Below are 26,966 nucleotides of genomic sequence, written 5' to 3'. Positions count from 1 at the left end.
TATGATTTAATGTTACAAGAATTAGACTTTATAATTTGGTTGACATCATTTCTGCTCCACCAAGTAAAACAAGAAAATAAGAAATTAGATTACAGATGATTCACAAAGGATGTGGAAGGGATGATGTCACTGAAAATGACTCACAAGACACAGTGTAACTACACAGCTAAACGATAAACACAGCCAGAGCAGTTGTGATCACTTTTGTCACGTGTGTGCTACATATACATTCAGGAACATGTAGAATTCATCCAGCGCTTGTATGTTCTGTGTGTGTGTGTGCATGGAGGGTAGGCATGTTTGTATAGCGGGGAGTGAAAACTTATCAGCGTGTGTCTGCAGAGGCTTTTTTGCAGTGACACCCTCCATCCCCCTTCTTTACTCTCACCTCAGCCTGTCATTCATGCTGCAGGTTGCTTGAAAAATCACAAACAGAGGCCCCTTGGTGCCTCCAGCACATACAGTGAATTTTAATATGTGTGCTGCCTGGCTCCTGGTGAGAAAGTGAGCCCTGTGTTTTAGGATGGGCTATGACCCGCTCACACACACACAGATATCTGACTGGTATGCAGACTCACAGTGTTTGCTGAGTGTTCAGACATGCACAGAAGTTTCCAATCGCTTGGCAAACTTGGCTTGATTAATGACAACCCGTGGAGCTCAGTGAGCGGATGAGAGATCTCGTTTATCTCTTCCATTAGACTGTGAGTTGCATCAAATCAAAACAGTCTCCCACACATCGTCATGACCACATCGTTTCCTTTACTGTAGTCAGCCAAGAATAAATAGAAGCGACTGACTCATCTGGCTCTCTGCACTAGTCTGAGCTACATTCTGCAGGTATTAGATGAGGATTTGCAGCAGAAACAGATAGAATCCAGTTGCACTCCCTCTGAAGTCCAGCTGGTTCAGTCCTAAATGCTTTCTATCCAACTTAAACAAAAAAGTCTCAAATTCTTCATACCTTTTATTTTAGTAAGAATGATGTAGATGAGGAAGATGTAAGTTCCTTTATTGAGAGACTAAGGAGGTCTTTTGTTCCAGCTGAGGATACAGTTGTAATCAATAAAATAGTCAATCAATGTCAAGCATCATGACGTCTCTCACAAAGTATTGACACTGTATTACATCATGTATTTGTCCCAGCAGTCTGCAGTTCTCCTTTGTGGCTTCATGCTATGAAATGTAAATATGTTAGATGTCTCATGCATCATTTTATACACATTTCACTCAAACGTCTTTGCAAACGTTGTCTTCTTCATAATTTGAAGTTGTGATTGTGCACTCTGCTGGGCTGAGCGACCCACAGGTGGGAGCAGCAGGGTCGCTGTGCTGCCTGCGATATCTGTGTTTAAGCAAACAGCAACTTAGCAAAGTTAACTGAAACCAGGCCAGTGTGCGCAGGCTGAGGCCTCTCTCTCTATCTGCAGGGATGGGCAGTTGGAGTTGGAGAGCACTTTGCCTCTGGGGCTGTTTGCCAGCCGCCCCGCTCACGCTCCACCTTCCAGAGTGCAGCTCAGCCTTGTGCTATCTGTGGCCACTGCAGCGGCCCGGGCTCCCTGGGGCCCGGGGCTCCAGTCACAGATGCAGGCTACCCTTTCACAGCTCTCGGCTCCCCTGCCAGGGACTCGCTCTCTGGCTGTCTCCCCTCTGCCTGCCTTGCAATTGTAGAGGCTGGCTTGTACTCCAAGCGGGCCCGCAGCTGTTGCTCCTCCCATCTCACTCCTCAGGATTAAGGCTGCAGCGACGCTGGAACTCTTGTCCATACTCATGGATCCATTTGTTGGCCACTAGAATAAACAACAAGATACAAACTGTGTTCATGTAACAGAAACAAAGTGTATTCTTGTCCTTTGTCATAAATATTTGAATAATTAAGTTGATTGACCTTGTAATGGGTTTTGGGCTGGAATCAAGTTTTGAGTTATGGGGGACTACTGAGGAACATTGCAACACAACCTGTCTTCTCTGGGCCCAGACCTTATCAATCAACCCTGTTTTCTTTTACCCTCCTGTGAGTTAGGTACCATTTCTCACTTAAGCATCTTTGTCTCTTCAGAATCGTCTGAAAAACACATTTGTTGGGTACTGCCTCTCCCTCAGTCTGTGGTAAAAATGAAGGTGGCTGCATGAAACTATAGAGGCAACACATTTTTCTACAGCTGCATTTTGACCATTATTACATTCCAGATAGGAGTAACTGGATCCCTAATACTTGAAGGCTTTAAATTGTCTGGAATGGGGGCCAAGCAGCAGCTTGTGCTTATCCTCCAAGATGAGCAGTGACTGTCTGAACTGAACTCTGTGAGGTCTCTGAATGCATCCCTGTAATGCAGCCCAGATGTGCCCTCCATCTCCTACAGTATCTCCTGCCAAGCATGACTGTTCAAACACTGCACTGGAAACAGACCGAGACAATGATGCAAAAAGGATCCACTAGTTCAAACGAGAACCAACATGTGGTCTGAAGAATTGTGGAAACTTGTATTTACATATTCATGTCGCTTATTGGCCAATGTTGGCTGCAGCGTCACATTGCTGGGATGTGTGTGTGTGTGTGTGTAACCACGAATCTAACAGCTTTTACCCCATTTGTCCCCGACAAGCACAGGACAGCCAGCATGCAGAGTGTCGTCGTCTCCTTGTCCATTTCTATGCAGGTTCCACCAGAAGATGGCAGCTCTCTGCAAAGATGATTATAATGTTAGATGCATTGATGCTGTGTGGTCTCGACCTCACACACTGAGCTGTGATCCAATAAACGTGTTTGACACAAACTACAAAAACAGCAAAGAAATGTCTTACTGCAGTTATATTATCTGAATTCTAAAATCATCCATTAGTTTTCTTCTCCCCTCAGCCTCAGAATAAAACACTAAATTGTATTACTAAACATTATCAGTTACTTTATTAGCACTTCACTGTATGACTTTATTTTTTTAGGTTACCTGTTTTAATACTTTTTGGGTTTATGGATGAAATGGGGCTGAGGTGAAAGGTCAAACCTCATGGATGGTGCACTCAGTAGCTCATTTATTGAGCCAAAACAACCCCTGCAACCTCCGCTCAGGCTCAACCACACAACAGCGCTGTTGTTATGAGTCTCATGGCCGACGCTGGTTTGATCTGACCTTTGAGAATTTTGACAGCTGCACCACAGAATGCGAGCGAGACTTTGGGATATGGAAAGAAGAGAGTCTTCTTTGAGCACATCTCAAACCTTAGCTGCGCGTTTAGTACCTCCACAACGGGAACGCTGAAGTTGGCGTAGATGAACGCCGTGCGGCCACCTGCCTCCACCGAGCTGAGCTGTGGAAAAACGGCATTCTTTGAGAGTTGCGACTTGTGTTTATGCTCTTGATGTTATGAAAAGACACCGAATATAGTCTGCTGCACCCAATTCAATGAGTCACAAAACCACTCTCTGCAGTGTTTTCTTTAGTGTTGCTTTGATTATTCTGGCTAAACGATTGTACTCGAAAATGACAATGAAAACAGAATTGTCAGACTAAGAAGAATTATAAAGTAAGAATTAAAAGTAAGCTGTATAAATAGTCAGAATATAAAGATGGCAGAGGTGCAAGCAGCCTTAGCTCCTCAGACAGGTTGATCCAAAGTCTGGCAGGATTGCTGGCTAAATCGCCTGGCCTTTTGTTTTTAATCTAGACTTTGGAACAACCAATAAGAAAAATCTGGCATCCATCTGGATCACACAAGGTCGTAATGAGGTTAGAATAACAACACTTCACTTACATATATCATGAAAGTCGCCACTCGATTCCCAGATTTCAGTTTGAACACAGGACTTGAAGGTGACTGTTGACATGTAAGCAGTCATTAACAGTTTCAGCACAAACAGAAGACCCAAAGGTGAATCAACTTACAGTCGCGTGATCAAAATGAGGTTCATAATGGCCGCCGATCCCATAATTCACCACTTGCAGGTACTCGGCGTATGGATGATGCACATTTAGACTGGTGAGCATGGAGATCCTCTGGTCGAGCTTCCCGATAATGGAATCTGCTGCACCCTTGAGCCAGGCACTAAAAACACAGGGTTTTGTTTTTATTTTTAAGAGCACACATTATCATTATCATTATGCGGCTCCAGAATTCTTTGGCTGCATAAATCTTAAGCTACAACAGAAGATGAGCCAGATCTTAACCAAAGTGAATTCACTAAGCATGATAATGAATGAGGAGGTTCCTGTCGTACCTCTTGCTGATGCGGTACTCTGCCGTTGCTTGTTTCTCTCCAGCCGCCACCACAGATCTTCTCAACTTGTAAAAGACACAAAATAATATTTTATTATGGTTGGGATCGCCACCGCAGCCAAGTTTTGACATCCAGCCGGACGCCCTGACAGAAAAAACAAAAAGCAGGGGACAGATATGAAAAGCTGTGGACGTGGACATTGGAGGGAACACGGTTTGTAAACGAGCCATGATGACAGACTTCCATGCCTCTTCCAAGCTTGTACGCAGTCTTGGAGAGAAGAGGGAGGAGTGCTTGATATGACAATCCTCCACAAGAACTCAAGACTAAGGATGTTAACACACACAATACTTGATCTCAACAAAGTGCAGATAACCCCGTTTACCTCCAGATTATCAATTTTAAAATTAATCTCATTTTATTCAACTGTGAAAATCCTCCTTTAAGTCTCAGTCTGTGATCCAGAAGTCCAGATGTTTTGGAAGGAGGCGCCCCTCTTTAAACCTGAGCCTCCATGACTGATTTGCACTGTGGAATCGTTACTCAGCCCCTCCTCACCACAGACACGCATGACTTTGCAATGGGAACATATACGATTACAATGCTCTGTGATGAAAGAGCTGATATGTATGATTGATAATTAACATTTAAAAAGGGATAAAACACAAAATATAATCCAAAATCATCTATTTCATTCATTCCAAAGACATCTTGATCACAATCACAATGAATTACACAGCGGTTAACTCTTCAAAACAACAGGCCGGCCCCTCAGCTGCACTGTGAGGCACAAAGGTCCTGGGATCCAGCAGGAACAAAGACTGAACCACATATAGTTGAACCCTCACTGCTCTAAGCTAATACCATACGCCGGGCCTGTTTTCACTCAGCCCACAAGCTGACAGAATGATGAAATAAGTACAGAATTTCCATCTGAGCCGGGGATGGAAAAGTCTTTGAACACTGCCAGAACCTCACAGAACCTATAGGACATCACTTATACTGCCGGTGACTCACTACACACCACGCAAACCTTAGCTTTCACCTCACTGTGTGTGACATACAGAGACGACACTGAGGTCTACTGATACAGTGGACAGTAAGTTAACTAGCAGAGCTGCAGGTAATGAGAGAGAGAGCGAGAGAGAGAGAGAGAGAGTTTGAGGCACTGGGCCAAGAGTTCACAGTAATGTATCCCTCATTCCTTAGTTGAAGCCATGCTAAACACTTGGAAGCCGACCAACTCCGCCTCCATAGGCGCTTTGCAGGAGCTGAACATTAACCATGAACCCCAGCAGCAACAGAGCTCTGCAAAAACAACCCAATTACCAAATAACATAGATATATATCTTTAAACAATAAAAAAATACGTCGATCTTATAGAACAATGTTGTAACTTGACTCTGAGAGCGTTTATTTTTCTAATACAAAGCAGAAAATGATGCAAAGCTTCTCAGTGGCCAAGATTGTTCCCAGCATTGGTGCTCCGCCTCCAAGCTGAACCGGCTCCAACAGAAACAATGATGAATGTGCCGATGAGTTAATAGATGTTTAAACTTCAAACATCGGGTTCTTATTTCAGAAATCATCACGTAGGTTTTTACTAATGCCTGTCCAATATTCTATCCCGAGTCCTAGCTGAACAGAAACACATAGAAAAGGGATGAACGGAAAGGAGGAGGTTGGGATTTTGAGAGATGGCCAACACGTTTAATATTCATCCACTTTCAAAAACTCAGTGGCAAAGCTTTTTCTAATGAGTTTGGTCTTTTTAAAGAGCCACAAATGGAACATAAAAGGACAGAGGTAGGTCCACTGAGGGAAGAGTAAATAAGCCTGCACTACTTGTGAAACCTGTGAAAATGTAAAATGCGATCACACTTAATTTCACTCTAAAGTAAAGCAAATCTGGGCAGAGGTCCAGGGGAGCAGGAGTGAAAGAGGAAAATGAAAGTGTGAGGGGGGAACCTTCCCAAAATAACAGCAAGGAGGAGCACAGCCAAGACCAGAAGAGGGAAGAGGGAAGTCTGCTGTGGTGTTAATGGAAATAGAGTCTGTGCTTCAAATTCACAGATTTATGATATGTGGACAAATAAAATGAAAGCAAAATATCATATATCAGTCAATCACTAAACTACAGCTGTGGTCACATGAAGACCCTTTGTTCATGTCCATCTGCTGAGAATCTCCTGTGACACTTGGGAATACAAAGCAGCCACTTACTCCAGGCTGGGCGAGCGACTTGATGTCCTCCGCCTCTCGCTCAGAGATGAAATCGTGGTACAGGACCACATACGGCCGCAGGCTCAGCACCTCGCGCCTGATTGGCCGCAGCAGCAGCCCGGGATTCCCGTTGGTGAAATAGTCACAGAACAGTCTGGGGTTCTCATAGTGCAGCGGCTGTGAGGAGAAAAGAACCATCTGATGTTTATTAACAAAACCAGAACAAGGAACGGTTTTCTTCTTTATACAAAATCAATTAGTTTCAGTATTGTTCTCTGCCCACATAAGCTTAAAGGGAAATACCACCAGGAGACTTGAATTTGCTCGTAGTATGTATCTACTTTGTATTCTGTATCTGCACAATACTGAGGGAGGAGAACTAATTGTAATAATGTGGGAGGGAACATTACTCTGGTTGTCATATTGAGTTATGATGATTCAATCCAGGTATTTTGCCATATGCGTTTAAAATGCTGGATACCTGAGAGCCTTGGGTCTGGCAGAGTCTCTCATAAGACTCCCTGGTCCTTAAATGAGTGGTACCGGGTCTCCTCAGCCCATTACTTCTGTTGGATATGGACGGACCTTCGACCAGCAGCTTCTCGTACTTCTCAACATTCTGCAAAACTCTTCCATTCATTGGATCTTTAAAGAAACAAGTTAATACAGTAAATGAACATCAGCTGAACTGTGGAGAGGCACATCATGCTGGTGTTGAAGGGTTTGTACCGTGATGCAGCAACTCTTGGGACAGACTCAGTGCGTAGGAGACGTTCCCTGTCTGGAACAAGAAGGCAGATTTAGAGCGATACAATCTGTCAGTCACACACACAATGAGCTTTTCCCATCTACCTTGAAGTGAGAGAAGGCCAGGTGATCCAGAGCATCCTCTAAGCTCCCTTGGTCCTCTGGGATCCACTCGCCTCCTGCTCCCCTGAAGAGGCGAACCGACTCCTCCAGCCACTGAATCGAGTGGTAATAATCCTGCTGCTCATAGGCCACCTGCAAAAAAACAACCAGCCGGGCTTTGAGTTTTACTACTCTTACACTACAATCCTGCATGATAACATCAGAACTTATCAATCAAAGACTTCAGTTTTAATACCAGTTACTTCTTTTGAATGTTGTGTCCCACTGCAGCGTGTCAATCAATCAACCCCCCCAGGTTAAGAGCCACACGAGCGCACGTGCAGGCAGATCTTTCACCGCCCAAAGAAAGCGTCTCTGTTTACAGATGGGCCCAGATAAACCCCGGCGCTCAGACAAGTGGAGGCAAGCTCTGCTCCTCAGTCCACACACGTCTGACCTCGGCTGTCAGACCTTATGTCTTTCCCATACGAAGAGGATGTTCCTCCCACGCAGCCAAACCCGTAAACACATCACCACCGTACATAAACCCTGGAATACACTGTGGAGAAATGTGCCTTTTTCTTTTTTCATGTTTGCATAAGTGTACAGTCGTTTTTCATGAGAAATCCCAGGCATTCAGTGGGAAGAATCCAACTTTTTTTTTCCCAGTCTGAGTGTCTGGATTCTCACCACAGCATGACTGACAGGCCTGGAAGAAAGCTATTATGCAGTTCTTCAGTATGGGATGCTAATCATGGAGGGAAATGTTCTCAGTAATAATCCCAAATATGCCTCTGATTTGTTTGCTTCATACCATTGGTGGAGGAAGAATTCAAAATGGGATGACACAATGGGAAAATACTTCACTACATAAGAGTGGACTGCAAGGAAAATGCAATTTAGCAGAAAGTACTGAATGATGAAAAGATTGGAGATTTTGGAAATGAAGTTATAAAAATCCCTCTGATTGAGTGAATGAGAGAAGAAGTCAAAGTGCCTCAAAATGGAAATAATGAAGGTACAAGCACCTGTCTTGTACTATAATGGGATAATGGAGTAAACGAACTTCGTAACCTTTGCACCTGAGTGCTGATATCATATGGCTTCACAAAACAAAGCTACTAAGATGATGGACTGGACTACACACACACACACACGGGCATGAAAGGTAAGTCATTTATCAGAAGTATGAAGGACGGTTTTACCTTTCCCACCAGAAAGCAGTCGTCCCCAGAGAGCGGGACAGAGACTGCAGGCATGTAGATATCAACGGGTTTGCCATCGGCGACTCTCTGGAATCGACCTCTCACAAGGCTCCCCACTTGAAGAGCGTACACATCCTGGAGCCTCATCAGCCCCATGGCGGCCCCCTGCAGGTCTTCCAGTTTGGGCAGGCCGGCTTCTTCCTCCTCGTAACTGGACCTGAGGGCTGGACAGCAGGAAGGCCAAGAGGTGAACAGGGGGGTTGGGTGTTGAAAGTGGAGAGACAACAATAGTAAAAGAAGATGAGGGGGCGGGGGGTGTAAAAACCTCAGTCCCACCAGATGTGTGTGTGTATGTGTGTGTGTGAAAGAAGGAGGTGGACCAACCTTGTGTGTTCTCTGAGGCTTCATTGCTGTAGACCACGTTCAGCCACTCTGAATGTAGACGTTTGATGAGAGTGAAGGCCAGCAGAGGGTTTGACATCGCCGTCGTCGGGCTGCTGTACACCTCAGTGTGCAAGGCAGACACTTTGGCATAGAACCTGCAGGAAAGAACGGCGCCCCGCTGCGGTTAATCTGAATGACTCAGAGCCACATCTGAAGTTGCTACTATCACACTGCCAACACATGTTAGGGCAGATAGATGACATGTCCTAGTGGTTTATTCAGAAATAATGACCATGAAATTAGAGGCAATCATTTCCACAGAGAAACCGCTGAGTAATATGCTGCTAAACTGCAAGGACACTGAGTTTGGAGGAAAAGAGGGCAGAGAAGTTTCTTCAGTTTGTTGAAGAAGAATCGATGAAGCAAGGACAGTAACTTAAATCAAATCAGATGAGTCATACGATCATATTGCTATTCAGAGTGGAGGTCAAATTACTTTAATTGTCTTAATTAAAGGTGTTTCATGGTCATGGTTCTTCACATACTGTATCTCACAGTCACTGCAGCTTAAAGTTATGGAGGGAAACATCCTGTTGACCTGATGACTGATCCCAAATACAAAGCAAAGCACGCTGGGAAGCAAAACAATGGTTCACTTTAGGAAACCAACTGAGCTTAGAGTCAAAAGAAGCACAGATTGTAACATCTGGAATGGATCTGAACATGATACAGAAAGTAAGTCGAGTTGAAATAAGAGAAAATACAAAAGTTTCTGATAACTGATCGATTGGTTTCATTTAATTGCAATGAGAGTCTGAAGCAGTACTCATTAAAATGAAATGTGTACAAATACACACATGCCTCATTAAAAAAAACAGAGCCTCAGGCCATGAACTGTATGAGCCTCAACAAGCTGAACATGTTATATAAACACATTTATCTGAGACATCAAAGACTCCCAGCTGTGAATCATAAACACAGTCATGTACCAGCAAACCCACTGTGGCTGCCGTCATCACAGTTGTTCCATCTATTCACTGTCTACTACAGGATGACGTCACCACCACATCAGCTTTTCCCTCATTAAAAATATCTTTTTATATAACTTTTGTGCGGATTTGATCTTTAATTTTCAGTCTGTTTCCATGTTTGTCTGCTTTAATCCACATGATTTCACCAAAGAGTTAAGTTTGTGTTAGTTTTCTCTTTTTTCATCATCGTGCATCTCACTCACCGTTTGATGTCCTCCAGTCTCTCTGACTCGCGATCAATATAAGTTCTGAGGTCATTGATCAGCTTCCGTTCCACATTGATCGCCTGTTTAACGTTCAGAAGCGACGTGTACATTTCAGCCGCGCACACTGGAATCACAGCGGGGGTCAAGAGAGCCCAGAAACAAACCAGAACCTTCATCTCCAGCCCGAGTTGGTGCGTGAGTTCTAATTGTTTCCTCTTCTGAATGAACCTCGCACTCTCCCGCGGCTCTCCCGGTGTTTTGGGGGGTGTTTGGTTTGAGCGCCGGGCTCTCCCTGAGTGAATCAAACGCTCCTCTGTCCGCACTCAGCACCGGTTAGTCTCAGATTACTGCGGCACCAGGCTGAGGGGCTTTTATATGTTATGGATTTGTGGGTGCTGGTTCTGTTTTGGTTCCGGTTCCGGCTCTGGTCGTGTGGACACTGGTGTAATTTACTGAGCAGAAGGGTCAATAAATAAATAGATAAATAATCGCTGGACCATTTGTGATTGATTGGGTGAGACTGATTGAGTCCTCGCGCAAACTAAACTGATGGTGAGCGCACAGTGACATCTGCTGGTAGAAACTCTGTACTAAAGAAATATTTGCTTTTTAATAATAATAATAATAATAATAATAGAAATGCAGAAGAATTGCCCAAAGTTCACAACGGATCGACCAATACAAACATTCAAAGATATTCAAACACTTTCATTGTCATATGCATGGACAAAACAAAATTACACTGCTCAATTTTATTTTTTAACAGCTGTCTCAGTTGTCAGTCTAAACATAATACTGAAATACACAATGCCAAAATGCAATGTTATGTAAATAGTAAAAAAAAAATGCAAGCACACACATAATAAGAGTAAATAAACTTTGTATGTTTTGTGTTTGACTGTCTTGCAATATTAAAGGTTTAGCACAACAAGTTCCCAAAACAAATCCGAAACCTCTCATGTGGACATTTCTGATCAAAATGCTGCAGTATCAACATTACTTTCCATTCTGCTCAGGACAATAAATATCTGTTCATCATAAACACATTTTTTGAGTTCTCTGCATTATTTTGTATGAGTATCCTGTTCAAAGCAAATCAGTTTAGGTATTAGAGACGTCCACCTGCAGCTTATTTTGAGCAGGGGAAAACAGTTTTCCTAAAGCGGCCTCTCAGACTTTTATCTCTAAGGCCGTAGATGATCGGGCTCAGGAAACGAGGGGTGAGGATGAAACAGAAGAAGTTGAAAAAAGCGACATCCGCTGGCAGCCAGTTTGCATGAAGCATGATGAGACTCTCAGTGATTGGATGAGTAAAAGCCATCATGCACAGCAGCAGCTGAAAGCCGTGCAGCAGCACAGTGTGCATGGCTTTGCTCACAGAGGCCCTGTCCTGTCTCATCTTCCTGGTCTCCAGCAGAATTCTCATATATGTGAAGAGGATGATGATGGCCACTACTGCAAAAAAGAGAAAGTTTCGAAAGGCCCTGAACAGAGTTTGGATTTGAGATGAGTTGAGAGTTCTTTCTTTGCAAATTACAGGGGTAGTGAGGACATTCACAGCTGGACCATGTTGTCCCATACTGTAGTCAACAAGAGGGAAGCTGCAGCTGATGAGCCACACGATCAGGATTAAGATCCAGATCCTGTGTGACTGCCAGGCAGCTGGGCGCTGCAGAGGATACACAATGGCAACATAGCGCTCCAACGACATGGTGGCCAGGATCAAGGGTGTGTTCTGGAAAGTGGCTACAGACACGAATAACAGAGGAGCACAGAAGACAATAGCAAACTGCACCCTGCCCATGGCGAAGAGGAAGAGCAGCACAGTGGACACGAGCTGAAGAGTGTCATTGACCAGCAAGTAGGAGAACAGGATGTAACGTGAGCTTTCCAGAAACTGTCTGTGAGATGCAAAGGTGTGCAGCATGACACCTATACAGCACAGGAAGACACAGAAGAAAGGGATAACCACACACACCTTGATGATCACAGACAGGCTGTTGGTGGATGTGGCATTGGCTGAGAATTCAGTCAGGTTCTGCATGTTAGGAGTGTGACCGGAGCAAACCTGTCAGAGAGAGACATCACTACATTAGATGAGTTTCTGTTTCAAAAACATGCATGCTTATAATCATGTTTACATTTCAGAATTACAGCAGAAGAGCTTGCGCTAAAATAAAATCAAACAAATAAATAAAGATTCATTCCTAACACAAAAGACAGAGAACTTACCTACAATGTCTTCATTACCTGGATGAACTGAGGATTGCTCAGCTTTATGTTCTTCAAGCTGTTTATGAATGAACTCCATCTCCTTTCTCTCTCTGATGTTTTTGTCCTCATTCGGCAAAGTTTGACACGTGCCTGATGTCTCCAGAGACAAATTACTTTCATTCCAAGATTAACTTTGTCATTAGCAACAGGTTTGTGTGGAGAGACGATCTAATAGCCTTTAACCTGAGATGGGTGAATGAACTATATCCTGCTTACTGGCTCATTGCTTCTTTAAATCAAGCACAGTCCGCATCATCGTAAATCATAAATAAGATAAAACACATCACAATCCATCTTTTTATTTATTATGGGGTAATAGGATGTGAGTATGCTGTGTCTGAGACCTGTGAATCAGTTTTGGAGGCCTTGCTGAGAGTACTGATGAAATAAGGGTCAGACTTCAGTCACTCGGTTGGGTAATCAGACTTTATTGATTCTGGACAAGGTCTAGTTTAAGTTGAACAACAGTGGATCTATTAAACTGTGAGAGCATTTCCATATAAGCAGAAGAGTCAGCTGGAGTGAGAAGAGATTTAATCAATTAGCGACAATATATGGATTTATAAGTAACCTAAACATCAAACAGTTCAGCCTGATTTTAATTAAAAGGCCTTGTAACCATACCAACAAAGTATGGCCTTCTCCAAAAAAATCTGAATCTAAACCTTTTTGTTGTGAGCAATTCACTCCTTTAGTTCTATCCATTATAAAAACATTGCCCTTTCAAGTCAAACTTCCTCTAAGATTTTTTTGCACATTTCAGATCAAAATGCTGCCACATTATCTGCCATCTTGTTTAGACAATACATTTCTTTACCCCAAGTGTTTTTATTGAAGACACTATCAGAGGACATCACAATGAGCATTCGGTTATATGTTATAGATTACATCGCTTTTTTTTTAATATGGAAAAGAATAGATATTATGATAAGAATAAGTTTTATGAGACACCTGGATAGTACACACAAAGGTAAACAAAGAGGAACCAAACAGGAAGGAAACACATTCCTTTCATACACGCCATCCTGGGAGCAAAGAGTACGACTACACACAACAGAAGATTACGGTATTTAACATTTAAACAGCCTAAAGCGGAACCTCGCCATTTGTGAAAAAAACTCAGAATATCATCTCATTGTATATGTCATTTTCTTAAGTGTAAGTACAGCACAGTTATTAAGCCACCAAGATAAAGACGTTGAGTATTAGATGTGAAATGAATCATTTAATCTTCCACACAGTTTAACTGACCTGATTCATCCAGGATCCCAAATATTGCAATCAATGAACAGGGCTGTAAATGTGTTTGCATTATTTAGGACATACTTTTAAAATAATCAAAGCAATAATTATGCAACCGCAGGAGGAACACTAATATAATATTTGAACATAACAAACACATCTTCAAATCAATCATTTCAGTTATTAGACACATTGACCTGCAGCTTATTTGAGCAGGAGAGAACAGTTTTCCTAAAGTATCCTCTCAGATTTTTATCTCTAAGGCCGTAAATGATCGGACTGAGAAAGCGAGGGACGAGCATGAAACAGAAGTAGTTTAAAAATGCGACATCTCCTGGCAGCCAGTTAGGATGGAGCATGATTAAACGCTCAGTGATGGTATGAGTGAAAGCCATCGTGCACAGCAGCAGCTGAAAGCCGTGCAGCAGCACAGTGTGCATGGCTTTGCTCACAGAGGCCCTGTCCTTTCTCAGCTTCCTGGTCTCCAGCAGGATCCTTACATAAGTGAAGACGATGACGGTGGCCACTCCTGCAAAAATAAGGATGTTTCGAAACAACTTGAAAAACGACCGGTTCGGAGATGTGTTGAGAGTTCTATCTTGGCAGAGCACAGGGGTAGTGAGGACATTCACAGCCGGACCATGTTGTCCCATGCTGTAGTCAACAAGGGGGTGGATGCAGGTGACAAGACACAAGATCAGGATTATGATCCAGATCCTGTGTGACTGCCAGGCAGCCGGGCGCTGCAGGGGATAGACGATGGCAACATAGCGCTCCAGTGACATGGTGGCCAGGATTAAGGGTGTGTTCTGGGAAGTGGTGACGGACACCAATAACAGAGGAGCGCAGAAGACAATAGCAAACCTCATTCCGGCCATAATCACAAGGAAGAGCAGCACAGAGGACAGGATCTGGAGAGTGTCATTGACCAGCAGGTAGCAGAAGAGAATATAACGCGAGCTTTCCAGAAACTGCCTGTGAGATGCAAAGGTGTGCAGCATGACACCTATACAGCACAGGAAGACACAGAAGAAAGGGATAACCACACACACCTTGATGATCACAGACAGGCTGTTGGTGGATGTGGCATTGGCTGAGACTTCAGTCAGGTTCTGCATGTTAGGAGTGTGACCGGAGCAAACCTGTCAGAGAGAGACATCACTACATAAGATGAGTTTCTTTTTCAAAAAACAAAAACATGCTAATACTCTGGTTTATCTTTAAAAATTACAGCATACATGCTTGGAGTAAAATTCAAAAAATTCAAAACAGACAAACAAAGATTCATACCTAATACAAATGACAGAGAACTTACCTACAATGTCTTCATTACCTGGATGAGCTGAGGATTGCTCAGCTTTATGTTCTTTAAGCTGTTTATGAATGAACTCCATCTCCTTTCTCTCTCTGATGTTTTTGTCCTCATTCGGTGAAGTATGACACGTGCCTGATGTCTCCAGAGACAAATTACTTTCACGTCATGATTACGTTTGTCGTTAGCAACAGGTCTGTGTGGAGAGACGATCTGATGGCCTTTAACCTTAGATGGATGATTCAACTATATCCTGCTCATTGGCTCATTGCTGCTTTATCAAGCACAGTCCACATCACAAGAAATCATAAATAAGATAAAACACATCACAATCCATCTTTTCTGATGATGGGGTAATAGGATGTGTGTATGCAGTGACTGACAGAGACCTGTGAATCAGTTTTGGAGGCCTTGCTGAGAGTACTGATGAAATAAGGGTCAGACTTCAGTCACTCAGTTAGATAATCAGACTTTATTGATTCTGGACAAGGTCTAGTTTAAGTTTAACAACAGTGGAGCTATCAAAGAGTGACAGTACTTACATATAAGCAGAAGAGTCAGCTGGAGTGAGAAGAGATTTAATCAAATAAGTGACAATATATGGATTTATAAGTAACCTAAACATCAAACAGTTCAGCCTGATTTTAATTAAAAGGCCTTGTAACCATACCAACAAAGTATGGCCTTCTCCAAAAAAATCTGAATCTAAACCTTTTTGTTGTGAGCAATTCACTCCTTTAGTTCTATCCATTATAAAAACATTGCCCTTTCAAGTCAAACTTCCTCTAAGATTTTTTTGCACATTTCAGATCAAAATGCTGCCACATTATCTGCCATCTTGTTTAGACAATACATTTCTTTACCCCAAGTGTTTTTATTGAAGACACTATCAGAGGACATCACAATGAGCATTCGGTTACACATTCAAGATTACATAGATTACATCGCCATTTTTAAATATAGAAAGGAAAGGACATTATGATGATCCTGCATAGTACACACAAAGGTAAACAAAGAGAAACCAAACCGGAAGGTAACACATTCCTTTCATACACTCCGTCCTGGGAGCAGAGAGTACGATTACACACAACAGGAGATTACGGTATTTAACATTTAAACAGCCTCAAGCAGAACATGCAAGTCCTGCAAGTATGAAATAGAATGTTGCTTGTCATTATGTCTTCTCATTGTTATGTCATTTTCTAAGTGTAAGAAAAACACAGTGTTATTAAGCCCCTGTGATAAAGAGGGGGAGTCTTAGATGTGAAATGAATCATGTATTCTAGCACACAGTTTAACTGACCTGAGTCATCCAGGATCCCAAATATTGCAATCAATGGTCAGGGCTGTAAATGTGTTCACACAAGACATAATATTAAAATCATCAAAGCAATAATTATGTTACCGCAGGAGGAACACTAATATTATATTTGAGCATAAGAAGCGCATCCTTTGAGTTCTCTGCATTATTGGTATGATTAGTCTGTTCAAAGCAAATCAATCAATTCAGTTATTAGACACATGGACCTGCAGCTTATTTGAGCAGGAGAGAACAGATTTCCTATAGTATCCTCTCAGATTTTTATCTCTAAGGCCGTAGATGATGGGGCTGAGAAAACGAGGGATGAGCATGAAACAGAAGTAGTTGAAAAAGGCGACGTCCTCTGGCAGCCAGTTAGGATGGAGCGTGATGAAACGCTCAGTGATGGTATGAGTGAAGGCCATCGTGCACAGCAGCAGCTGAAAGCCGTGCAGTAGCACAGTGTGCATGGCTTTGCTCACAGAGGCCCTGTCCTTTCTCAGCTTCCTGGTCTCCAGCAGGATCCTTACATAAGTGAAGAGGATGATGATGGCCACTCCTGCAAAAATAAGGATGTTTCGAAACAACTTGAAAAACGACCGGTTCGGAGATGTGTTGAGAGTTCTATCTTTGCAAAGCACAGGGGTAGTGAGGACATTCACAGCTGGACCATGTTGTCCCATGCTGTAGTCAACAAGGGGGTGGATGCAGGTGACGAGACACAAGATCAGGATTATGATCCAGATCCGGTTTGACTGCCAGGCAGCCGGGCGCTGCAGGGGATACACAATGGCAACATAGCGCTCCAACGACATGGTGGCCAGGATCAAGGGTGTGTTCTGGGAAGTGGTGACGGACACCAATAACAGAGGAGCGCAGAAGACAATAGCAAACTGCACCCTGCCCATGACGAAGAGGAATAGCAGAACAGAGGACAGGATCTGAAGAGTGTCCTTGACCAGCAAGTAGCAGAACAAAATGTAGCGTGAGCTTTCCAGAAACTGCCTGTGAGATGCAAAGGTGTGCAGCATGACACCTATACAGCACAGGAAGACACAGAAGAAAGGGATAACCACACACACCTTGATGATCCCAGACAGGCTTCTGGTGGATGTGGCATTGGCTGAGGATTCAGTCAGGTTCTGCATGTTAGGAGTGTGACCGGAGCAAACCTGTCAGGGAGAGACATCACTACATTAGATGACTTCCATTTTTAAAGGAAATGCATGCTTATAATCTCATATACATTTCAGAATTACGGCATAAAAACTTGACATACAATCAAATAAAAACTAATAAACATAGAAAAATGTATTTCTCATACAAATGAGCTTACCTACAATGTCTTCATTACCTGGATGAACTGAGGATTGCTCAGCTTTATGTTCTTCAAGCTGTTTATGAATGAACTCCATCTCCTTTCTCTCTCTGATGTTTTTGTTCTCATTCGGTGAAGTTTGACACGTGCCTGATGTCCCCAGAGACAACTTAAGTCATGTTTAATTTTGTCATTAGCAACAGGTTTCAGTGGAGAGATGATCTAATGGCCACAGTCAACATAAAAACAAAATATCACGATTAAAACATATGATTTACATTATATCCCACTAAGCCTGGATGTATATAAATGCACATATGTCTCTCAGTAGGTCATGGAGTGTTGAATCAAACATTCTTCTGTCCGTACTCAGCACGGGTTAGTCTCAGATTACTGCGGCCCCAGGCTGAGGGGCTTTTACATGTCATTGACTTGTGGATGCTGGTTCTGTTCTGGTTCTGGTTTTTGGTCACGTGGACACTGATGTAAGCCACAGAGCACAATGGTCAATAAATAATCTCCAAACCATTTGCGATTGATTGGGTGTGACTTATTGATTCCTCCTGCAAACTAAACTGGGGTTAGCGCAGACTGACACATGCAGGTAGAGGCTCTGCACTACAGAAATATTATAGAAACTTTTAAGGAGCAGGAGTACAATTGCCCAAAATGTACAATTCTTACATTCAGTGTTTATCACATGAGTGTGTCACATTCACAAGATTTAGGAAGTTCCAGTTGCACCAACGTGGCTTAGTTAAAAGCAGACCTGAGTCCAGGCCTGGTGGGGCAGAAAGTATAACAGTGAAGCAGATCACTTTAATTCAGCCGAGCCTGCAGCCACACAGCTGAATCCTCTATGAGGGGTACTGAGGAGGTGAGGGTCAGACTTCATTCATTCAGTTGGGTAGTCAGACTTTATTGATTCTGCTGGTGAAGCTTTAAGGACAATGTCTGGTTTAACAACAGTGGCTCTATAAAACAGTTTATATATTGTTTATAAAACACTTAGTTGATTTAGTTACAAAAACAGTGTGAGTATTTCCATAAAAGCAGAAGAGTAAGCAAGATCATATTCAATCAGTTACCAACAATTTCATGTTCAGAGTTTCAGTATGTTTCAAGTCGTTGATATAAAGTGAAATCTAGTCATCAAAATCAAACAATTTATAAAATAACATGTCCTTTTATCAAACTATAAATGTATTATCTTAAAGGCCCTGTAACAGTATTCACAAAGTAGGGCCTTTTTCAAAAACCCATCTAAACCTTTATGTTGTGAGCAATTCACTCATTTTGTTCTATCCATTATAAAAACATTTTTATTTTCAGTCAAACTTCCTCAATGACGTTTAAAATGGATTGAATCAAGATTTAAGGTTTAGCACAACAAGTTCCCAAAACAAATCCCAGACCTGCCCTCTCTCATGTGGACATGTCTGATCAAAATGTTGACACAGTATTTTCCATTCTGTTCAGGACAGTACATATTGCTTCATCACAAACACGTCCTTTGAGTTCTCTGCAATAGTTTGATTAGTCTGTTCAAAGCAAATCAGTCAGTTCACTGATTAAGAAACGTCCACCTGCAGCTTATTTGAGCAGGAGAAAACAGTTTTCCTAAAGTATCCTCTCAGGCTTTTATCCCGAAGGCCGTAGATGATGGGGCTGAGAAAACGAGGGATGAGGATGAAACAGAAGAAGTTGAAAAAGGCGACGTCCTCTGGCAGCCAGTTTGAATGGTGCATGATGAGATTCTCAGAGATGGGGTGAGTGAAGGCCATCATGCACAGCAGCAGCTGAAAGCCGTGCAGCAGCACAGTGTGCATGGCTTTGCTCACAGAGGAGCTGTCCTGTCTCATCTTCCTGGTCTCCAGCAGGATTCTTATGTAAGTGAAGAGGATGACAATGGCTACTACTGCAAAACAGAGAAAGTTTCGAAAGGCCCTGTAAAGAACTTGGATTTGAGATGAGTTCAAAATTCTATCTTTGCAAAGCACAGGGGTAGTGAGGACATTCACAGCTGGATCAGGTTTTCCCATGCTGTAGTCAACAAGGGGGAGAATACAGCTGATGAGCCACACGATCAGGATTATGATCCAGATTCGGTTTGAGTTCCAGGCAGCCGGGCGCTGCAGGGGATACACAATGGCAACATAGCGCTCCAGTGACATGGTGGCCAGGATCAAGGGTGTGTTCTGGAAAGTGGCGACCGACACGAATAACAGAGGAGCGCAGAAGACAATAGCAAACTTCACGCTGCCCATGACGAAGAGGAAGAGCAGCACAGAACACAGGAGCTGAAGAGTGTCATTGACCAGCAAGTAGGAGAACAGGATGTAACGTGAGCTTTCCAGAAACTGTCTGTGAGATGCAAAGGTGTGCAGCATGACACCTATACAGCACAGGAAGACACAGAAGAAAGGGATAACCACACACACCTTGATGATCACAGACAGGCTTTTGGTGGATGTGGCATTGGCTGAGAATTCAGTCAGGTTCTGCATGTTAGGAGTGTGACCGGAGCAAACCTGTCAGAGAGAGACATCACTACATTAGATGAGTTTCTTTAAAAAAAAAACAAGCACGATTGTAATCATATTTAAATTTCAGAATTTCAACATACATGCTTGGAAAAAATGAAATAAAAACAAACAAACCAACAAACGAGGATGAATCCTAAAACAATGACAGAGATCTCACCTACAATGTCTTCATTACCTGGATGAACTGAGGATTGCTCAGCTTTATGTTCTTCAAGCTGTTTATGAATGAACTCCATCTCCTTTCTCTCTCTGATGTTTTTGTCCTCATTCGGCTAAGTTTGACACGTGCCTAATGTCTCCAAGGACAAGTTACTTTCACGTCATGATTAAGTTTGTCATTACTAACTGGTTTCAATGGAGAGACGATCTAATGGCCTTCAATCTGAGTTTGTTTAGAGAGCAGTAAATCAACTATAACCTGCTCATCACACACAATTTGGCCACAGCTGTGAATCCAGCTGTGAATCGTAAACACGGTCATGTACCAGCAGACCCACTGTGGCTGCTGTCATCACAGTTGTTCCCTTTATTCACTGTCCGTGCATGAAGTAGATACAGGATTGATCTCTGAATGAATCAAACGCTCCTCTGTCCTCACTCAGCAGTGAGGTTAGTCTCAGATTACTGCGAAACCAGGCTGAAGGGTTTTTACATGTCATTGATTTGTGGATGCTGGTTCTGTTCTGGTTCCGGTTCTGGCTTGACTGTGTCGACACGGGAGTAATTTACTGAGCACAAGGATCAATAAATAACCGCTGAACCATTTGTGATTGATTGGGTGAGACTTAACTGATGGTGAGGGCAGACTGACACCTGCTGGTAGAGGCTCTGCACCTAATATTAGCTTTTTAAGAAGGAGGAGTACAATATCCCAAAATTCACAATTCTTCAGTTCAGTGATAATGTTGATCACATGAGTGTGTCAGATTCATAAGACATAGAAAGTTCCAGTTGCACCAACGTGGCTTAGTTAAAAGCAGACCTGAGTCCAGGCCTGGTGGGGCAGAAGCATGACAGTGAGGCTGATCACTTTAATACAGCTGAGCCTGCAGCCACACAGCTGAATCCTCCATGAAGAGTACTGAGGAAGTGAGGGTCAGACTTCATTCATTCAGTTGGGTAATCAGACTTTATTGATCGTGCTGGTGAAGCTTTCAGGACAATGTCTGGTTTAACAAGAGTGGATCTATAAAACAGTCCATTTAGTTGTAAGCATTGCATCAGTATTTCCATAAAAGCAGGAGAGTCAGCAGGGGTGACAAGAGATTCAATCAATTACTGATGATTTCAGGTTCAGAGTATCAGCGTGTTTCAAGTTATTGATAAAGAGAGAAATCTAGTCATCAATATCAAACAATGTATGAAATGATAGGTAACCTGAAAATCAACAGTTAAGCCTGATTTTTTTTACCCAAAGGTTCTGTTACTATACTCACAAAATAGGGCCTTCTGCAAAAACCCATCTCAACTTTTAATTTGTGAGCATTTCCCTCATTTAGCTCTATCCATTACTATGAAAAGCATTGCATTAAGAGAAGAGAAGAGAAGAGAAGATAGTTGCGCACAAGTTCCAAAAGCAAATCCCAGACCTGCCCTCTGTCATGTGCACATTTCTGATCAAAATGCTGCCACATCATTTTCCATCCTGTTCAGATCAATACATAATTCTTCATCACAACAGCATCCTTTGACTTCTCTGCAATAGTCTCATTATTCTGCCCAAAGCAAATCAGTAAGGTCACTGATTAGAAACGTCCACCTGCAGCTTATTTGAGCAGGAGAAAACAGTTTGCCTAAAGTATCCTCTCAGACTTTTATCCCGAAGGCCGTAGATGAGCGGACTCAGGAAACGAGGGATGAGGATGAAACAGAAGTAGTTGAAAAAGGCGACGTCCTCTGGCAGCCAGTTTGCATGAAACATGATGAGACTCTCAGTGATGGGGTGAGTGAAGGCCATCATGCACAGCAGCAGCTGAAAGCCGTGCAACAGCACAGTGTGCATGGCTTTGCTCACAGACGCCCTGTCTTGTCTCATCTTCCTGGTCTCCAGCAGGATCTTCATGTAGGTGAAGAGGATGATGATGGCGACTACTGCAAAACAGAGAAAGTTTCGAAAGGCTCTGTACAGGATTTGGATTTGAGATGAGTTGAGAGTTCTATCTTTGCAAATCACAGGGGTAGTGAGGACATTCACAGCTGGGTCAGGTTTTCCCATGCAATAGTCAACAAGGGGGAGAATACAGCTGATGAGCCACAGGATCAGGATTATGATCCAGATTCGGTTTGAGTGCCAGGCAGCCGGGCGCTGCAGGGGATACACAATGGCAACATAGCGCTCCAGTGACATGGTGGCCAGGATCAAGGGTGTGTTCTGGAAAGTGGCTACAGACACAAATAACAGAGGAGCGCAGAAGACAATAGCAAACTTCACACTGCCCATGGCGAAGAGGAAGAGCAGCACGGACGACAGGAGCTGAAGAGTGTCATTGACCAGCAAGTAGGAGAACAGGATGTAACGTGAGCTTTCCAGAAACTGCCTGTGAGATGCAAAGGTGTGCAGCATGACACCTATACAGCACAGGAAGACACAGAAGAAAGGGATAACCACACACACCTTGATGATCACAGACAGGCTGTTGGTGGATGTTGCATTGGCTGAGAATTCAGTCAGGTTCTGCATGTTAGGAGTGTGACCGGAGCAAACCTGTCAGAGAGAGACATCACTACATTAGATGAGTTTCCATTTCAAAAACATGCATGCTTATAATCATGTTTACATTTCAGAATTACAACATAAGAGCTTGGGCTAAAATAAAAACTAATATACGTAGAAAAATGAATTTCTTATACAAGTGACTTACCTACAATGTCTTCATTACCTGGATGAACTGAGGATTGCTCAGCTTTATGTTCTTCAAGCTGTTTATGAATGAACTCCATCTCCTTTCTCTCTCTGATGTTTTAGTTCCCATTCGGTGAAGTTTGACACGTGCCTGATGTCTCCAGAGACAAATTACTTTCACGTCATGATTAATTTTGTCATTAGCAACAGGTTTCAGTGAAGAGACGATGTAATGCCCTTTAACCTGAGGATTTTTTTTAGAAGACCTCATTGGAAAAGATGAGATAAAATACATCACAATCCAATCTTTAATTTCGGACAACAGGACATGTGTGACTGACAGAGATCTGTGAATCATTTTGGGAGGCCTTGATTTTAGCACAACAAAAGTAAAGATGTCTGAAGTAAATCACCTGTTAAAACAAGACATTTGGTGTCTGAACAAATAGTAAAAAAAGAACGAAAATAGGGTATAATTGTGCCTCATCGAACCCACAGATACCATCATTTAATGGATTCTGCTCCTCTGGATCATATCCAATCTGTCAATAACATTTCAGATATCCTGCTAACAGACAGAAAACACAACCCCACTACAAGGTTTTTCTGAACAAACCTTTCCTTGAAGAATCCCATTATGAGAATTTACTATTAAATACAATAAGAGATGCATCTTGACAAAATGTATTCATTATGTTTATTGTGCAGTCTCTTCTTTTTGGTGAAGTCTGTCCAAAACGTTATTTAAATGAATGTTTAATAATTACTTATGAATTCAGCATTTACTGAGAGTCCAGCCAAAAGCTTAAGAAGAACAGAGTTGAATCCATTCGAGCCTGCAGTCACACAGCTGAATTCTCCATGAAGGGTACAGAGGGAATGAGGGTCAGACTTCAGTCATTCAGTTGGGCAATCGGACTTTATTGATTCTGCTGGCAAAGCTTTAAGGACAATTTCTAGTTTAAGTTTAACAACAGTGGATCTAAAAAAAACAGTTGATTCAGTTGATTTAGTTTTAAAAAACAGTGCCGTATTTCCATAAAAGGAGAAAAGTCAGCTGGAGTGACAAGAGCTTTAATCAATTACTGACAATTTCAAGTTCAACGTTTGTATGTATTTATGTTTGAAGTCATTGATTTACAGTGGAATCTAGTCATCAATATGCTGTTGAAACAATATATGAAATCACAAGTAACCTGAACATCAAACAGTTCAGCCTGATTGTAACTTAAAGGCCCTGTAAACATACTCACAAGTAGGGCCTTCTCCAAAAATCCATCTAAACCTTTATGTTGTGAGGAATTCACTCATTTTGTTTTATCCATTCTAAAAACATTGCCCTTTCTAAGTTAAACTTCCTCAATGATGATGATAATTCTTTCATTTGGCAAATCCCAAACCTGCCCTCTCTCATGTGTATAGTTCTGATGAAAATGCTGCCACATTATTTTCCCTCCTGTATAGGACATTAAAGATTTGATCATCACAAACACATCCTTTGAGTTCTCTGGATTATTATATATGATAAGTCTCTTCAAGGCAAATCAATCAGCTCAGTTATAAGACATGTTGACCTACGGCGTCTTTGAGCAGGAGACAACAGTTTTCTTAAAGTAGTCTCTCAGACTTTTATCTCTAAGGCCGTAGATGACCGGGCTGAGAAAACGAGGGACGAGGATGAAACAGAAGTAGTTGAAAAAGGCGACATCCTCTGGCAGCCAGTTTGCATGGAGCATGATGAGACTCTCAGTGATGGTATGACTGAAGGCCATCATGCACAGCAGCAGCTGAAAGCCGTGCAGCAGCACAGTGTGCATGGCTTTGCTCACAGATGAGCTGTCTTGTCTTAGCTTCCTGGTTTCCAGCAGGATCTTTATGTAAGAGAAGAGGATGATGATGGCCACTACTGCAAAAATGAGAAAGTTTCGAAAGGCCTTGAACAGAGTTTGGATTTGAGATGGGTTCAGAATTCTATCTTTGCAAAGCAGAGGGGTAGTGAAGACATTCACAGCTGGATCACGTTTTCCCATGCTGTAGTCAACAAGGGGAAGGATGAAGCTGAAGAGCCACATTATAAGGATTATGATCCAGATCCGGTTTGACTGCCAGGCAGCCGGGCGCTGCAGGGGATACACAATGGCAACGTAGCGCTCCAGTGACATGGTGGCCAGGATCAAGGGTGAATTCTGGAAAGTGGTGACGGACACGAATAACAGAGGAGCGCAAAAGACAATAGCAAACTGCACCCTGCCCATGATGAAGAGGAAGATTAGCACAGAGGTCAGGAGCTGAACAGTGTCATTGACCAGCAGGTAGCAAAACAAAATGTAACGTGAGCTTTCCAGAAACTGCCTGTGAGATGCAAAGGTGTGCAGCATGACACCTATACAGCACAGGAAGACACAGAAGAAAGGGATAACCACACACACCTTGATGATCACAGACAGGCTGTTGGTGGATGTGGCATTGGCTAAGACTTCAGTCAGGTTCTGCATGTTAGGAGTGTGACTGGAGCAAAACTGCCAGGGAGAGACATCACTACATTAGATGAGTTTCTTTTTTTAAAGGAAATTGCATGCTTATAATCTCATATACATTTCAGAATTACAACATAAAAGCTTGACATTCAATCAAATAAAAACTAATAAACATAGAAAAATTCATTCCTGATACAAAAGACAGAGAACTTACCTACAATGTCTTCATTACCTGGATGAACTAAGGATTGCTCAGCTTTATGTTCTTCAAGCTGTTTATGAATGAACTCCATCTCCTTTCTCTCTCTGATGTTTTTGTTCTCATTCGGTGAAGTTTGACACGTGCCTAATGTCTCCAGAGACAAATTACTTTCACGTCATGATTAAGTTTGTCAGTAGAACAGGTTTCAGTGGAGAGACGATCTAATGGCCTTTAACCTGAGGATTTTTAGAAAGCAGTGAATCAACTTTAACCTCACTGATCTGTCCCATAACTTTTTTTTACGATTGCTTTGATTCAACAAGAGATAATAGAGCAAATTGAGATTCAAAAGGGTTGATAATCCTAATGTTGACATGCAAATTGTCCTCAGCTGCTCTGTGGTCTTTTTTTCCCCCTCCTCATCGATGGAGTGTGGCCTATTTGCATAGTCTTCAAGCTGTAGACCTCCTCCGCTGTATAGCAAAACCATCTTTAAACAGAGGAGCTGGTCTATAAAACAGCTCATCACCCACGGACAATGCTGTTCCTTCATCCCTCCCCAGGAGACTAAACCACTATTCGGACTCTAATGACGATGGTTACAGCAGCCAAGAGAACAGATCAGGAGTGATCATGATAATTAAGTCTTTCGGAAGACATGTCAGACTGCTATTCAGTACTCGGTGGAGTGCTTGGGCTTAGTCAACCAAGGCACTGTGGAGAAATTACACACATTTAGAGGCCTTCGCTGGTATGGGCAATGATCATGAGAAAAGAAATCCTTGCCCTCCTAAAGACATGTGCCCGGGGCCTCACGGGACATGTAATAAGTATATGCAGTATGTGTCTTAGAGTGCACATTTTTTAAGTCAACTTTGGGACTTGCATTTTGAAAAACATTACCTTAAACACAAGATGAGACAAATACATAATCAAACTGAAAAACACCTGAATCAATCCAAATCATGAAAAATAGTGGAAGATGCTTAAAGGGAACATTTCAAATATTAATGAATACCTCACAAAAGCGATAAGTGTAGTTTTAATTATTGGGCACCAACATGTGTAAACCTTTATTAATAATTTCAAAGGCAGTGTAATGGCAATGCTACTCATTTTGTTCTAGCCACTGTAAAAAAAACAACAAAATAAGTTGCATTTTCAAATCAAACGTCCTCAATGACATTCACAATGCATTCAAATCAGATTTCAAGTTTAGCACAACAACAAGTTCATCGCACTTTGCAAATCCCAAACCTGCCCTCTCTCATCGTACATTTCAGATCAAAATGCTGCCACACTATCTTCCTTCCTGTTGTTCCCTTTCCTGTATCATCAG

The 26,966-nt window shown here is 42.4% G+C and overlaps 7 protein-coding genes across 9 annotated transcripts; all 7 read right to left on the bottom strand.

Annotated features, from left to right (window-relative positions):
• Positions 1 to 1,616: 1,616 nt before the first annotated feature.
• Positions 1,617 to 10,679, bottom strand: p4ha3 (prolyl 4-hydroxylase, alpha polypeptide III). The gene is made up of 13 exons (XM_076145962.1): positions 10,112 to 10,679; positions 8,878 to 9,032; positions 8,494 to 8,717; positions 7,292 to 7,441; positions 7,169 to 7,220; positions 6,921 to 7,084; positions 6,440 to 6,616; positions 4,217 to 4,281; positions 3,885 to 4,044; positions 3,754 to 3,816; positions 3,241 to 3,309; positions 2,588 to 2,684; positions 1,617 to 1,790 (listed from the first exon to the last, which is right to left on the bottom strand). The coding sequence occupies exons 1-13, from the start codon at positions 10,288 to 10,290 to the stop codon at positions 1,720 to 1,722; spliced, it is 1,626 nt and encodes a 541-aa protein (XP_076002077.1). The 5' UTR covers positions 10,291 to 10,679; the 3' UTR covers positions 1,617 to 1,719.
• A 564-nt stretch (positions 10,680 to 11,243) lies between these two features.
• Positions 11,244 to 12,158, bottom strand: LOC142995267 (odorant receptor 131-2-like). The gene has a single exon (XM_076146257.1). The coding sequence runs from the start codon at positions 12,156 to 12,158 to the stop codon at positions 11,244 to 11,246; it is 915 nt and encodes a 304-aa protein (XP_076002372.1).
• Positions 12,159 to 13,806: 1,648 nt separating this feature from the next.
• LOC142995266 (odorant receptor 131-2-like) lies at positions 13,807 to 14,748 on the bottom strand. The gene has a single exon (XM_076146255.1). The coding sequence runs from the start codon at positions 14,746 to 14,748 to the stop codon at positions 13,807 to 13,809; it is 942 nt and encodes a 313-aa protein (XP_076002370.1).
• A 1,700-nt stretch (positions 14,749 to 16,448) lies between these two features.
• On the bottom strand, positions 16,449 to 17,390 carry LOC142995265 (odorant receptor 131-2-like). The gene has a single exon (XM_076146254.1). The coding sequence runs from the start codon at positions 17,388 to 17,390 to the stop codon at positions 16,449 to 16,451; it is 942 nt and encodes a 313-aa protein (XP_076002369.1).
• Positions 17,391 to 19,131: 1,741 nt separating this feature from the next.
• LOC142995420 (odorant receptor 131-2-like) lies at positions 19,132 to 20,131 on the bottom strand. The gene has a single exon (XM_076146467.1). The coding sequence runs from the start codon at positions 20,065 to 20,067 to the stop codon at positions 19,132 to 19,134; it is 936 nt and encodes a 311-aa protein (XP_076002582.1). The 5' UTR covers positions 20,068 to 20,131.
• Positions 20,132 to 21,235: 1,104 nt separating this feature from the next.
• Positions 21,236 to 23,816, bottom strand: LOC142995341 (odorant receptor 131-2-like). 3 transcript variants are annotated; one of them, XM_076146345.1, is made up of 3 exons: positions 23,716 to 23,816; positions 22,986 to 23,106; positions 21,236 to 22,810 (listed from the first exon to the last, which is right to left on the bottom strand). In XM_076146345.1, exons 2-3 carry the CDS (start codon positions 23,076 to 23,078, stop codon positions 21,845 to 21,847), a joined length of 1,059 nt encoding a protein of 352 aa, XP_076002460.1. In that variant the 5' UTR covers positions 23,079 to 23,106; positions 23,716 to 23,816; the 3' UTR covers positions 21,236 to 21,844. The 3 variants fall into 3 exon arrangements, with proteins under 3 accessions (XP_076002460.1, XP_076002462.1, XP_076002459.1); XM_076146347.1 differs by having other exon boundaries at positions 22,968 to 23,816; XM_076146344.1 differs by having other exon boundaries at positions 22,986 to 23,816.
• A 706-nt stretch (positions 23,817 to 24,522) lies between these two features.
• LOC142995264 (odorant receptor 131-2-like) lies at positions 24,523 to 25,443 on the bottom strand. Its single transcript, XM_076146253.1, has one exon. The coding sequence runs from the start codon at positions 25,441 to 25,443 to the stop codon at positions 24,523 to 24,525; it is 921 nt and encodes a 306-aa protein (XP_076002368.1).
• Positions 25,444 to 26,966: the final 1,523 nt, after the last annotated feature.

This window comes from Genypterus blacodes, unplaced genomic scaffold (assembly GCF_046128005.1).
Source record: "Genypterus blacodes isolate CSIRO-AG114 ecotype Tasmania unplaced genomic scaffold, CSIRO-AGI_Gbla_v1 ptg000032l_1, whole genome shotgun sequence".
NCBI lineage: Eukaryota > Metazoa > Chordata > Actinopteri > Ophidiiformes > Ophidiidae > Genypterus > Genypterus blacodes.
Note: the sequence above shows the minus strand (reverse complement) of the source record. Positions and strands in the feature narration are given on the sequence as shown.